This window comes from Dipteris shenzhenensis, chromosome 8, assembly GCF_047967505.1.
Source record: "Dipteris shenzhenensis isolate YYH24624 ecotype China chromosome 8, Dip_SZ_1.0, whole genome shotgun sequence".
Lineage (NCBI taxonomy): Eukaryota > Viridiplantae > Streptophyta > Polypodiopsida > Gleicheniales > Dipteridaceae > Dipteris > Dipteris shenzhenensis.
Genome location: NC_141603.1, coordinates 30,173,005 through 30,186,726, shown reverse-complemented (window position 1 = coordinate 30,186,726; position 13,722 = coordinate 30,173,005). Strand labels below are relative to the sequence as shown.

Here is a 13,722-nt window from a genome sequence, read left to right as displayed (position 1 = left end):
CTTCACGAGATCATATGTCTTCTCGACTCCTGGATGTCCCGCACACGGGCTATCATGGTATTGTCGAATGACTCTCTGCCTGAGATCATTCTGACCAGGTACTACAACCTTGCCATTTCTAACTAGCATACCATCCCTTATGGTATATCTTGCATAATTTTGGCCTTTTCTGGATGCCATGTCATCCTTTTCATTTTCCCCGGGTTTTAACACATGAGCCTTAGGCCATAAGCTCTGGACAAACTCGTCCACCTTCTGAGTTTCTCTGATCTCGGTCATTAGAGCACTCTCTAATACCGTGAAACTCAGGTTGTGCATAATGCGAGACAACGCATCAGCTACCTTATTGTCTTTTCCTCTTCGGTACCGAATCGTTAAATTAAACTCCTGCATGAGCTCTGCCCACCTAGCTTGGCGGCCCCTCAAGTCAGGCTGTTTACAGAAATGTTTCAGAGTATCATGATCCACATCCACATAAAACTCTGAACCATACAGATAATGCCTCCATGTTTTCAAAGCATGGATAACAGCATACAACTCCAATTCATGAGTTGGCCAATTCCTTTGAGAGGGAGAAAGCTTCTTGCTTTCGAAGGCTACTGGCCTTCCCTCTTGAAGGAGAACTACTCCTACCGCAATGCCACTCGCATCGGTTTCTAGGAACAACGGTTTCTGGGGATCAACTATTTTTAACACCGGTCCTAAGACCACAGCTTGTTTTATGGTGTTAAAACTTTCTTGTTGATTCTGTCCCCAAATAAAAGGTACTTTATCTGAGGTCAGATCAGTCAATGGCGATACTATTTCGGAATATCCTTTGATATGCCTTCTATAAAACTAGACAAATCCCAAGAATGATCGCAACGTGGTCAGACTCTGAGGGATTGGCCAAGTTAGTATCGCAGCCACTTTCTTCAGATCCATTTCTACCCCCTGTGGAGTAATTATGAACCCTAAGTACTCAAGCCTAACCATACACAGTATAGTTTTCTTTTTATTCACGTAAAGACTGGCTTTCCTCAAAGTACTGAACACTATCCTTAAGTGTTCACAATGCTCAGTAACACTTTTACTGAATATTAGGATATCGTCAATAAAATGTACTACGAACTTTCCGATATACGGACGTAGTAAATCATTCATAAGCATGACGAAGGTCGCTGGAGCATTGGTAAGTCCGAAGGGCATTACCAAAAACTCATAATGACCAAACCTGCTTCTAAAAGCGGTTTTATGCACATCCTCGGCTCTAATCCGGATCTGATGATAGCCGCACTTAAGATCTATCTTGCTGAAAAATCACGGCTCCATGTAATGCATCTAGCAAATCATCAATCCGAGCCATCGGATACCTGTGCTTAACAGTGATATTATTCAATGCTCTGTAATCTATACAGAGGCGAAACGTATCATCCTTTTTCCTCTTTAATATCACTGGTGAAGCAAAAGGTGAGAAACTTGGTTGAATCTGCCCCAACTTGAGGTATTCTTCCAGTTGCCTACGCACCTCCGCTTCTTCAATAAAACTCATTCTATAGGGAGGTCTATTTACAGGTTCTGCCCCCGGGATCAGTTCAATCTTATGCTGAACTTTCCGCTCTGGAGATAACCCATAAGGTAGTTCATCCCTAAAACATTCAGAGAACTCCTCTGTTATAAGATTAGCCAGCTTGGCCATCTCACCACTTTGCGTAACATCAGTGCTAGTCGAAGAATCATTCACCGACTCTACCGATGCGGTGCAAAGGTACAAAAACTCTACTTGAGCCTTTCTGATTTCCATCACGGAAACCAACGGTCCCTGAGGTATATCTTTTTCACCTCGCAAGACATAAAGCACATCATTCATCTTGAATTGATATACGTGCTTTTTCCAATCAATGGCTGGATTCTTCCTAGAATGCCACGCCATTCCCAGGGCTATATCCGCATGAGCAAGCTTGGTTATTTCAAAATCAAGCTTCTCAGTATAGTCCTGAATCCGAAGCTCTAACTGGGTAACCCTTTGGTCCCATACTTCAGTTGAACTTCCATCGGCCATCCTGACTGTATACGCATAGTCAGATGGACTTGTCTTTAATTTCAGCCTCTTCACGAGCTTGGAGTTAATCACATTGTGAGTTGACGCTGAGTCAAACAACACAATGACATCATGACTGGCCACTTGCCCTTTCATTTTGATTAACTCCGTATCATTGAAGGCTGTATACCCCGTTGCTGCGGGCTTAGATAGGATGTTATCAGGTGCACTCGTCACTAACTTAGTAACAGACACACAGAACAAACAAGGTACTAACCTCTGAGAAGATCCCGCTAGCTGAATCTGCATCTCTTTCGCTCTGGGACTTCCCTGCATCTCCACGTCGCACTCTGAGATCACCATCTCAGCCATCCGACAATCTTTATTACGTGGACAATCTCTCCACTGATGAGGTTGAAGGCAACCAAAGCATAAGCCTTCTCTCCTCGCTTTTTCCCTTTGTTCTGGGTTCAAGGGAGACTTAGACCAAGCCTGAGCTGCCATTGGGGTTACTTTCCTCTTCACTCCAATGGTGGTACTTGGTTTAGGAGTTTCAGCCGGTCTCGCCTGCTTGGCTTGACCACTCGGCTGCGAACCACTCTCTCTACTAGCCCACTTCTTCTTAAACCCAGATTTCTTCGGATACCCATACTGGGTTCCAACCTGTGCAAACCCACTTGGCTTGCTGCCCTTGGCATCCTCGTAGTTCAGGGCTATAGCTATTGCATCATCTAACGTGTTCGCGTACTTAGCCCGAACTTCCATTTTTATTCGATCATTCAATCCAAATATGAAATCTTTCACTTGGATTGATTGAGGCAGGGGTTCGTCAACCTTCATTACACTCTCTCGAAACTTATCAGTGTATTCTGCCACTGATAAATTTCTCTGACGAAGGTTCCTATATTGATCCCAAGCTCGGGATGCCTCGTCAGGAGGTAAGAAGTGTTTCCTGAACTCTCTTTTAAACCCCTCCCAGGTAGTGGATGCTATGCCATCTTTTTGTTGTTTAATCCACCACCGATCCGCAGCCTCACTAAACATATGGGTGGCCTCGCGGATCTTTTTGATGTCATTTCTGATCTCACAAATGGCGAACGCCTCGTCCCATTTGTGTAACCAGGTCTCAATGACATCGGAGCTACGGTCGTTCATCCGACCAGAATACTTTTCCGGTCTGTAATTAGCAATATTTGGCACTTTAGCCTTCCTAGGCTTGACCATATGGACACTAGACTCCAGTTCCATTGGAGCCTTTCCCTTCTCTTCTCGAGAAGGTCTGGCAGACATACTCTGTAACGCTCTCCTAAGTTCAGATTGCCCTGCGTTGGCTTGTAATTGCTGCGCTAACAACTGTTGCAAGGCATCCTCCAGCAATGCAATCCTGCCAGATAAAGTGTGAGCTACTAGGCGCGATCCCTGCTGGGTCGGCCGGACTCCTGATTCACCAGGGTCCCTCCTGGAAGCCCCTTCTTCTGCTTCCATTTAGTTCAGTAGGTGTTTTGTTTTGTTTTTGTTTTTTTTTTTTTTAAATAACACCGCTAGAACACTGTAATCAAAGGCTGACACAATTCAGTGTACTAACACTCTGAACATAATTCCCTATACTAGGGAATACCTGCAATCCCAGATTCACACTAACTAGGCATTTGATACATGCATATATCCCAAATCCCGCTTTCCCTATACTAGGGAAATTCCTGCAAGTCAACTCAGACTAAAATACACAGGCATAGTCTCAAGCATAATCTGTCCCCGCTGCAGCATCAAACCTTCACGCAGACTAATTATTAACAAAACCCTCTTCACGCAAGCGGAGCATCAGCAAACTAAATCAGGAAAAAAACACAGAATTGACGGAGGTCAAAGAGAGCTCCCTGGTCGATTACTCCCGCTACACGGTTTGATCAACTGGATTTTCACGTATGCAGATATCCTGAAGCCTGTAGCCTCCTCGTAACTTCCTGATCGTAAATGATACGTTTCTGCCAAAGCCTTTGCAATCTCTGGGTTCCGGTTAGAAACTCGATACCAGCTGATACGTGCAATCAACTAGCTACAGCATATAAGCGGAACTGGTGGCCAAAGAGGTCCCAGCTACGAGCTGTCTACGTGAGCTTGGAGGGCCAAGGCTACGGCGGAACAGATGGCGGCGTGAACCTATCGTCTGTTGTCACAGGTTCTCAGATCCCCCGTAATCCTGCCTGCGCGTCGCCCTTTCACAAATCTCACCGAAGACCTCCGTTAACGTAAGTCCCTGTTAGTCTTCATTCCGTCGTAGACCACCACGTTATCCTACGCTCCGTCGTTCTGCGCCAACCTACCAGCTAACCCCGTCCCTCGAGTCCACGAGCGGAGAACCAGCTTCACCCGTTCAGGACCGTCCACGTGAGCGCCGCTCCTCACGGACCTCGTCGTCACCCTCGGTTGACCCGTCACCAGCGCTCCACCTTCATAGTCTTTTCATCGTGGACGCTCCCGCTACGCTCTTCCAAGCCTTGCGCTCTGATACCAACTGTCACCTTCCTTGTCTCTATACTAGCCTTTTCTGACGTATCACGGGAGTAGCACCCTGATTTTTCCTCCCAGCCTATTCTGCCAAGACTTCCAAGCAAGAGAGAGATCTGAAATCGAAATCACGTAAAATCAAATCCTTCTCTTCTCTCACTAGCCTTAGCAGACCCCAAATCCCTAGATAGATCTAGATGCCACATGTCATCCATATAGGGCCTTCCTAATGCAACATTTCACCCCTCTCTTGGGATGCATTTAATTCCTTGCCCCTAGGCACAATCTTTGCACTAGGCCCTTGGTCTCAGATCTATCTAGTCTGGTGCTATCAGCCCTCACCTAGGACCTTGACATTAATCCCTCCCGATCATTTACATAAAGCGCAAACACATATATTACAAAGATAGATCCTATAAGGGAAATGTCGACTGATTCTTCCGAGGTCATGCTACCTCGGCTAGAGCGTAACAGTTCACCTCCCGAAACAGTCCGTATAGGTGAAAAACGCCGCCAGCAGGTCCATACAGATCTGAACCTGCAATAAATGCAGTCGCCACACATCTATACAGACCGTTCACAGCAAACAAGGAATGGAGGCAAAAAAGAGCTGTTGTAATGAATTGCTACAAAACTGAGTGAAAGTACAAGAGACACCCAATATAACAAAATCCTAGGTCAGGGTGCTCTAACTAGACTAAGTGTCCTAACTGGTACATGTACTAACTGTACCAACTGACCTAACTGCCTATAATGAGGCCTACAAGGCACATACCAAGGATTGAGTAGCACCTATGGATAGCCCATAGAATGGGCTACATCATTGTATGGAAGATGGCATCAATCTGCAATGGTGTCATAGTGAACTCAGCATGTATGATCTGATGAGGAATTGGCAGCTTGCTTATGATAATCTTGGACCCCATAATAACGTGTAGCCTCTCGAAACTCCGCCACTCCACTGTCACATCTCCAAAAGGGTGTTGCATACAAGGCTGTTAGCCTCACTAGTGTATCAAAGAGCCACCCCTTCGTGGGGATCCTAGAAGTGTGCCTGGAAGCACTGTCTCTCCAACTGAGCTAGAGCTCCCTGTCCTCATGTGAGTTGCGCCTGAGCTGCGGTGTCATCATGAAGATAGGCCCCGCAAAAACTGCCCCAAGGTAAGTGTATGTCTATACTATCTCCACTGGTTCCCCTCAGTAAGTGAAACTATGCCGTAGAGAAGTATTTCTCGTGAAGTGTTGAAAATCATAACCTTGGTCTTGCCAAGGTTAACTGTCAAATCTCTCTCTCTACAAAATACCTCAAGATGCCGCTGTAGGCCTACCGCAGAAGAGGAAATGAGAACTATGTCATCAGCGTATAGAAGGATTTGTATCAATCAGGTCTACAAGCAAGGATCCCTCTCCTCCTATGTGGTCAATGAAAGTCATAATCTCATCAATGTGATGCCCAATGAGCGTCGGAGAGAGTGAGCATCCTTGCTTCACCCCGGTCATGCTCTCAACCCAATCTGATAGATCTCTAGGTGTACGCACCCTCCCTCTGACAGACTCATATAGGCTCATCGCACCCCAGATCATAACTCATGGTATCTGCATCTCCTGAAGTCTCTGTATCAAGCGGGCTCGTGGGACCTTGTCAAAAGCCTTCCGAAAGTCTACGAAGCTAGCATAGACTTTTTGGGATCTGGATCTCACCTCCTTTCAATGACTGCCTGTAAGGTGAGGATGTGATCAAGGGTGGAATGATGCTATCAAAAACATGGCTCGTCTACTACTGCCCATGTACCACAGTATGTATCCAAAGGGTCTCCTGCTTTGTGTATCGGTACAATAGTGGTAGTGCTCCAAGTAGAAGGAAAGCTAGAGAATGTGGTGCAAATAATTTTAGATAATGCTCCAATATAACAGCCCCAATCAAGTAGTGTTAATGTGGCACATGCTTGAGATATTATTTTGAGTTCATGTGCCAAGTGTTAGGTGTCACTTACTAGATAAGTCTTGACTCCTTTTCGGGCTCTTCACGTGATATCTCAAAGCTCAACTTGAACAAAGCACCTGCTTGCGTTATTGCTACTAAAGAAGATGAGGTATATCAAGAGCTGATCATCAGAGACAAACGACTAAGGAGCACCCAAGCTTGTGTGAGGTCACATAGTGAGTCCGCTATTATGCAAGCCAGAGGTAGACATAGGGCTAGGGGACGCGGTAAGGGATGTGTTCCACTTTAGGCTATTTAGTGCACATACATACGTCGAGGTAGCTCCTCGAAAGATTACACTAGAGAATGAGGAGACACATCCATCTCTAGAGGATGCATACTTGGAGCATGAGGATGAGCAAGATGGGTAGGAGATAGAGATTCATGAGCCTAAGTATGACAATGATGGTAATACGATCACCGATGGGAATTTTGTCACCACATCCTCCTCTCAAGAAGAGAAAGAGGATTCTTCATTCATGAATTTTGAGTTTTCAGACCTCAGTCATGACTACCACGATCATTCATATATTAGATATGTCACATGACACATCATACATGATACATTATGTAATCTCTTTTTTATCATTGATCAGTGATTCATTTGAATTTTAACTTTCTTGATTTTGAATGTTGAATATTTATTAATATATGTAGGTTAAAGTTTAAATAACGTGTTTATGCCATAATAGACTACAATGGTCGATTTGTGGGTTTAAAATTCAAACTATACGTGCTAAAATGTTGTCTCTAACTCCCGCTCTCCTCTGCCTCTCCCGCTTCCCTCTCACTTTTTTTGGGAATAATAATATAAATTACAAGCTAGCATATCTTGCATATCTTAACATTTTCCCATATGACGCAATGTACCTGTATTCATGCCATACATATGGTACCTAACGCATGGTACCACCTTGATAAGGGCAAATTAACCTTCATATTTTCGTTGCATTCTATCTTTGGGGTCACCCTAATTTTTCTACAAACAAAGCTCATGACCAGTGGACAACTTGCCAGCTGACCTTATGCTTGCAGAGCCATCGTTCTATATTATGCTTATAATTCAACATTTTGAAGCATGTATCACTTTCACAGCCAACAATCATTGCTCTTCAAACCTTTGAAATGATCAAGCGCAAAAGTAACAATTCAAAAGAAACTAAAGAGCCTACTGATGGGCTTCACAGGGGCCTGCTGAATGAAAATATCTTCTCAAAGTAAAAAAACAGAGAGTCACAACCACCCTTTCCCTTTCAGTAGAAGTGCAAGTGCAAGAAAATTCCTAGGGAGCAAAATTGGCAATCCATGAGAATCAGTATAATTTAATCTCCTTATTATTAAGTGCAGCCAGTAGTAGCTCTGACGATCTTGAACCTTGAATGCATTTTATGCGGGCCTGCTTAACAAGTACCTATCAAAGGCCCAACCTTAGCACATGCTTGTAACATTTTGATACATTATCTTAGAATAATGAGGGCTTCAACTCTCAAATTATTACTCTATTGGGCAACCAAGGATTTTCCTCAACCATGTGGCTAAAAGTCTATGGAGGCATTGATTGGTGTAGAGACATGTTAGAAACCCATGAAGACTTGAAGAAGATGGGCATAAAGAGGAGCTTGTGGCCATCAACAACAAATGGGAAGATGATGTTACCGAAGGCAACATGGGTGATTACGAAATTAGAGGAGAAATATGGAAAAAGTGTTACCTCTGGTATTAATGCCTGATTTTCTCTCTAAAGTGAGATATACTTGTATCTTTTATCTCCCTAGGGTGAATTTCTTATCGAAATGGCTCTAAGAGGAACCCGACAAACCAAAGCAGAACCTGCACTTCACCCCTTAAGCATCTCTTTTGTGTCACATGAGGAAGACTGAAAAATAGGAGATTTTGTAAGGGAGATAGAACTTACCAAAACCAGGATCACTGCTGTCCAAGTATGGAAGCCTATACACATCGGCATCGTTTATATCAAGCACATATCTGCAAAATCGTAGAAGAGATGTTCAGTGCAAACCATTTCTCTCAAAAATACTAGAAAAAGGAAAAATGACCAATGCTTTCTTGCCTGCATATTCACATCAACCTTCTATTTCTTATTGTGGAACCCATGCCAACTTCAATTCAAAGTTATTTTCATCTTTAACACACATATCTACATAATTAATACACTCGCACACATAAGTGCCTAGCACTGCCATATGATGGTGCATTCTTGTCTACATCAATGACAAATTGTGCACCTCCATTCAGATAACTTTCAATATATAACTCAAATGAAGATGATGTAAACACATAAAATGGTCAGCTCGAAGAGATCTACAAGTCCATCACATTTCGAAATCTCAAAGCATCTCCTAAAAAATCATTAAAACTAGGTCATTCAGGTGATTTGGGTCCCCTTTGGCACATGATCATCATGATCAAACCTAATATAGCATCATGTCAAACCACATCACCTCAATGGACACAAAAAATACAATAATCCATAATTTATCCATAGCATAATAACAAAAACATCGACCTCAGACAAAAGATATGCATGGCATCATGGTGGGACTCCATAAGGACAACTCCAAGAGTTAAGCAGGGCACTTACTATATTTTCAGGCCCACTTATGACATGTTAACCTAAGAATGACATGGATATCTTCTCATGTGACTCAAGAAGAAATGTACATGCCTTACCCTGCATATATGCCAGAAGCATGGCTGTGGGCTTCAAAACAGGTTCATCGGTTCATATTTGAAGTCCAAACTACATGTCACCATTTCAATCATTTACAATCATTCATGTTGCCCATCGAGAAGCATTGCATTTCTAAAAAGAATAGAACCTACTATTTAATAAGGTATAGAAAAATTAGTATTGGACTACTTTGTAGGGGCATCATTTTAAATCAATGCCCAAGTTTGCCACCTGGTTTCTCTATGGCAATATGCCTTGAGCATGTGTGCCTTGTAGAAGATGCTTGAAGATATTTGTAGATCATGATGTTAGTGCATGCATAGTGATATCAATAATTTCTTAGCAGAGTTATTATGAAGCAACTTAGCGAGGAGCGCCAAAATCATTAGGTAGAGTGCACCTAGTAGAGTACCATGGAGCATACACAGCGAGGGAAGATGAGAACTCAAAAGAAAAGATCACACTCTAGCCAACCTCTATTACAACTCAAGTGCATCAATTTGACAAATGAGGGATGGGAGAGTGGAAGGGAGAGGAATGTTAGAAACGAGAGAGTGAGAGCAAGATGCAAGAGAGCTGAACGTAGTACTTGCAATAGAAGAAGTGACTAATACAAGAAGTGGAATGGGTTTTGTCTAAGTGACAAAACCTTATCCTTCACTAACCGTAGTTAGTGAACTAATTGTGGCTAGGGGGAAAAACCTCTAAATGAGGGAAAAGTGCCCCTAACCTACTTATTACATTACATTGGTCACTGCTGAATTATAATAATAATTCTAACACCCCCCTACAATGCCAATATCATGTACAAGGAAATGATCAATCACCAAAAGGAGATAAGTTGAGGGCACTGCGAAATGCCTCAAACTTTTCACGTGGAAGTGCTTTGGTGAAGATGTCTGCAACATTGTCATGTGTTGACACATAGATCATACTGATCTCTCCTGCATGCAACTTCTCTCTGACATAGTGATAGTGAACCTCAATGTGCGCTTCGTGTGAGCATGAAACACAGGATTCTTTGCCATTGCTATAGCACTCTGACTATCAGTGAGAATCGGAGAAGGACCCTCCAATGAAAGATGAAGATCAGCAAATAAACGACGCAGCCAAACACATTCAACTGTCGTTGTGACACCTGCCCTGTACTCAGCTTCACATGAGGAGGTAGCCACTATAGACTGTTTCTTGCTCAACCAAGAAATGCAAGCATGTCCTAGAAAGAAATAATTCCCACTAGTGGACTGCCTAGTATCATAGTCTCCAGCCCAATCTGAGTCACTGTAAGCATGCATCTGCAAGTCACCCCCCCTGGGAAACATCAAGCCAAAAGACTTTGAACCTTGCAAGTAACGGAAGATGTGTTTTACAGCCTACCAATGCATAATCTTTGGGCTGTGCATATACCTGCTCACCTGAGAAACTGAAAACTGAATATCAGGTCGTGTATTGCAGAGATAAATGAGGCATCCAACAGCCTGACTATAGAGTGTGACATCAATTGATTCACCCGCATCATGCATTGTAAGCTTCAGCCCCGGCTCCATGGGAGTGGACATAGGCTTGCAATCATGCATGTTGAATCTGTCCAAGAGCTTTTGAACATACTTGGACTGAGACATAACAATGCCACGTTTCTCTTGAATAAACTGGATCCCCCAAAAGAAATGTAACAAGCCCAAGTCTGACATATCAAATGTAGCTTTCAATTGGGCCTTGAAATCTGCAATTACTTCCTCATTTGATCCGGTGAGCAGCATGTCATCTACTAAAGAATGATGACCAGAATATCCCCCCCATCCTTCTTGATGTAGAGGGTGCTCTCAGTTGGACTATTGTGCAACCCCTTGCTGGTCAGAAAGGCATCAATTTTGGCATACCATGCACGTGGGGCTTGTTTCAGCCCATACAAGGCTTTATTCAGCTTGCATACCTGAAGTGCATTTTTTGAAATTTCAAAGCCCCGAGGTTGTTTGACATAAACCTCTTCCAACAAGTCTCCATTAAGGAAAGCTGTTTTAATGTCCAACTGATGAACATTCCATTCAAAATTTGCAGCCATGGCTATAACTGACCTGATGGTTGTCATCCTGGATGTAGGAGCAAAATCTCCTCATAATCTATGCCCTTTTTCTGAGCATATCCTTTTGCAACCAGCCTTGCCTTGTACCGATCAATGGACCCATCTGGCTTTCTTTTGACTTTGAAAACCCACCGTGTACCTATGGCATTCTTACCTGGTGGCAAATCCACAACATCCCAAGTCTGATTTTTATGAATGGACTGCAATTCATCGTGCATGGCATTCATCCAATGCACATTATCTTTTGCTTCTTCAAATGTCTCAGGCTCCTCCTCATCAAGAAGAGTACATGCATAAGCTGATTCAACTGAATGAGCTCCCTCAGTGCATGTGATCAATAGATCACCTAGTAAGAGTTTGGATGGTGGTATTCCTGAAGAGGAGCTTCAAGCCTACTCTCCCTGAGAGTCTGAAGCAACCAATGCGGGACTGTTTTGGTTGCGTGTATCTCTTGAATTTCTTGCCTGACAACTTCATCCACACCCTGACGTTGTACCAATTCAGCTGGGGGCTGAATCTGTACTTGTGAAGCTGGCGGAGGTTGCTGTAAATTCTGATTTTCAGCGGGGGAACCAAATGCTATAGGAAGCATCCCCTCAAACACATCATCTAAAGAGACCAGAATCTGAAATTCAGCATTTGTATGTGCAGAATTTTCAGAGAATATGACATCTCCACTGACAAAAATCCTGCGTGTAGCAGGATTGTAGAGACGATAGCCTTTGCTTTGTGAACTATATCCCACAAAAATGCATTTTAGTGCCTTATCGGCCGACTTGTGTCTGAATTCCACAGGCACGTGGGCATATGCAACACAACCAAAAACTCTGAAGTGGTCCACTAAAGGCTTTCTCCCATGCCATGCCTCATAGGGAGTGATTGTCTTCAAAGCCTTTCTAGGAGCCCGATTTAAAATATAGTTGGCACACATGAGGCCTTCCAGCCAAAACCTGTGAGACAACTTCTTACTTGTGAGCATGCATCTATCCATTTCCATGGTGGTGCGATTCTTCCGCTCAGCTTTGCCATTCTGTTGAGGTGTAAGCCTCACTGTAAGCTGATGCATAATGCCTTTTTCCTTTAGAAATGTCTCAAATTCATGAGACATGTACTCCCCTCCTCAATTTGTGCGAAGTGTCTGCACCTTGAGTCCTGTCTCATTTTCAACCATAGCCACAAAGTGTTTGAAATGCATAAACACTTCTGATTTTGCCTTGAGACCATAGACCCAAGTGTAGTTGGTAAAGTCATCTATGAATGTAACAAAATAGAGATAACCCCCAAAAGCACGTGTCCTCATGGGACCGCAGACATCACTGTGAATAAGCTGCAATTTTCTTGTAGCTTTCACTGCACCATCCTTCTTGAAGGGAAGCCTATGCATTTTGCCAAGAATGCAACCTTCACATGCATGAGGAGGAGGTGACTCCAAAAGAGGTAATGCATCAACCATATCATGCCTCTGAAGTGTCATTAAGCTGCCATAGCTCATGTGCCCATACCTGGCATGCCATAACTCCGCATTGTGCATCGCAGCAGTGGGAGTGCTAACTGATAATGCAAGATGGGATCTTTTTTCATATAAATCAAGCTGAAAAAGACCCTGATACAAAGTGCCAGACAACCTCAAAGCATATTCATTTTCTTTGTCTTTGACTGCACACTTGTCATCATAAAAAACAACCTGATATCCTCCTCTATTGAGTGAGGACACTGAAAGCAAATTCTTCTTTATACCTGGCACATAGAGTACATCTGAAATTCTGAAATCTATGTCATCAGTGGATGTGAGAATAATGTCTCCCACTCCACACACTGAGTGAGAAGAATTATTTGCACAAGTTACCTTCTTCTTGGTGGGTGAAGAATGCAAAGTTACAAACAGATTTTTCTTGGAAGTGATGTGCTTTGAAGCACCACTATCAAAATACCGAGTTTGTAGTGTCTCATCAACACTGAAAGAGCATTCATCCTTTGAAGGATCGTAACTGCAAGTCAAAAAAGCATATGGGTCATCATCATTAGTGGCTGTAGTATCTGAACTACCCACTAAAAAATCTGAAGTGCAAGTCAAAAAGGCATAGTGCTCTTCAACCAAGTTGGCTGCAACATCTCCTCCATCATGGCAATGTGGACCTGATGCATCTGATACAGCCATACCAGAATCCCTTTTCTTTTCTCTGGCTATGCGCTTCTTGCACTCTCCAATATAATGACCTGGCTTCTTGCAATAATGACAGATGCCCTTCTTTTTCTGCTTGTTTGTATCACCCTGTGCCTTATAAGAAGGCTGTCCAGAATCAGCTTTACGCTGATGTGTGGGCTGATGGGCATGTGGCTTATGCTGCCCTTTACCCTTGGGCTTGAACTTGGACAGCATAGCATGCTCGCCAGCCCGGGTTGCCATAATTCTGCGTGTTTGTTCTTCCTGCAAC

General features: G+C 43.3%; 1 protein-coding gene across 1 annotated transcript in view; it reads right to left on the bottom strand.

The window, feature by feature from the left end:
• LOC147899365 (alpha/beta-Hydrolases superfamily protein) overlaps window positions 1-13,722 on the bottom strand; it is a 100,577-nt gene that overhangs the window by 10,607 nt on the left and 76,248 nt on the right. Inside the window, exon 8 of the mRNA XM_087378170.1 lies at window positions 8,428-8,498. Within this exon, the coding sequence (XP_087234296.1) occupies window positions 8,428-8,498 (71 nt within the window). The remainder of the gene's footprint in view (window positions 1-8,427; window positions 8,499-13,722) is intronic.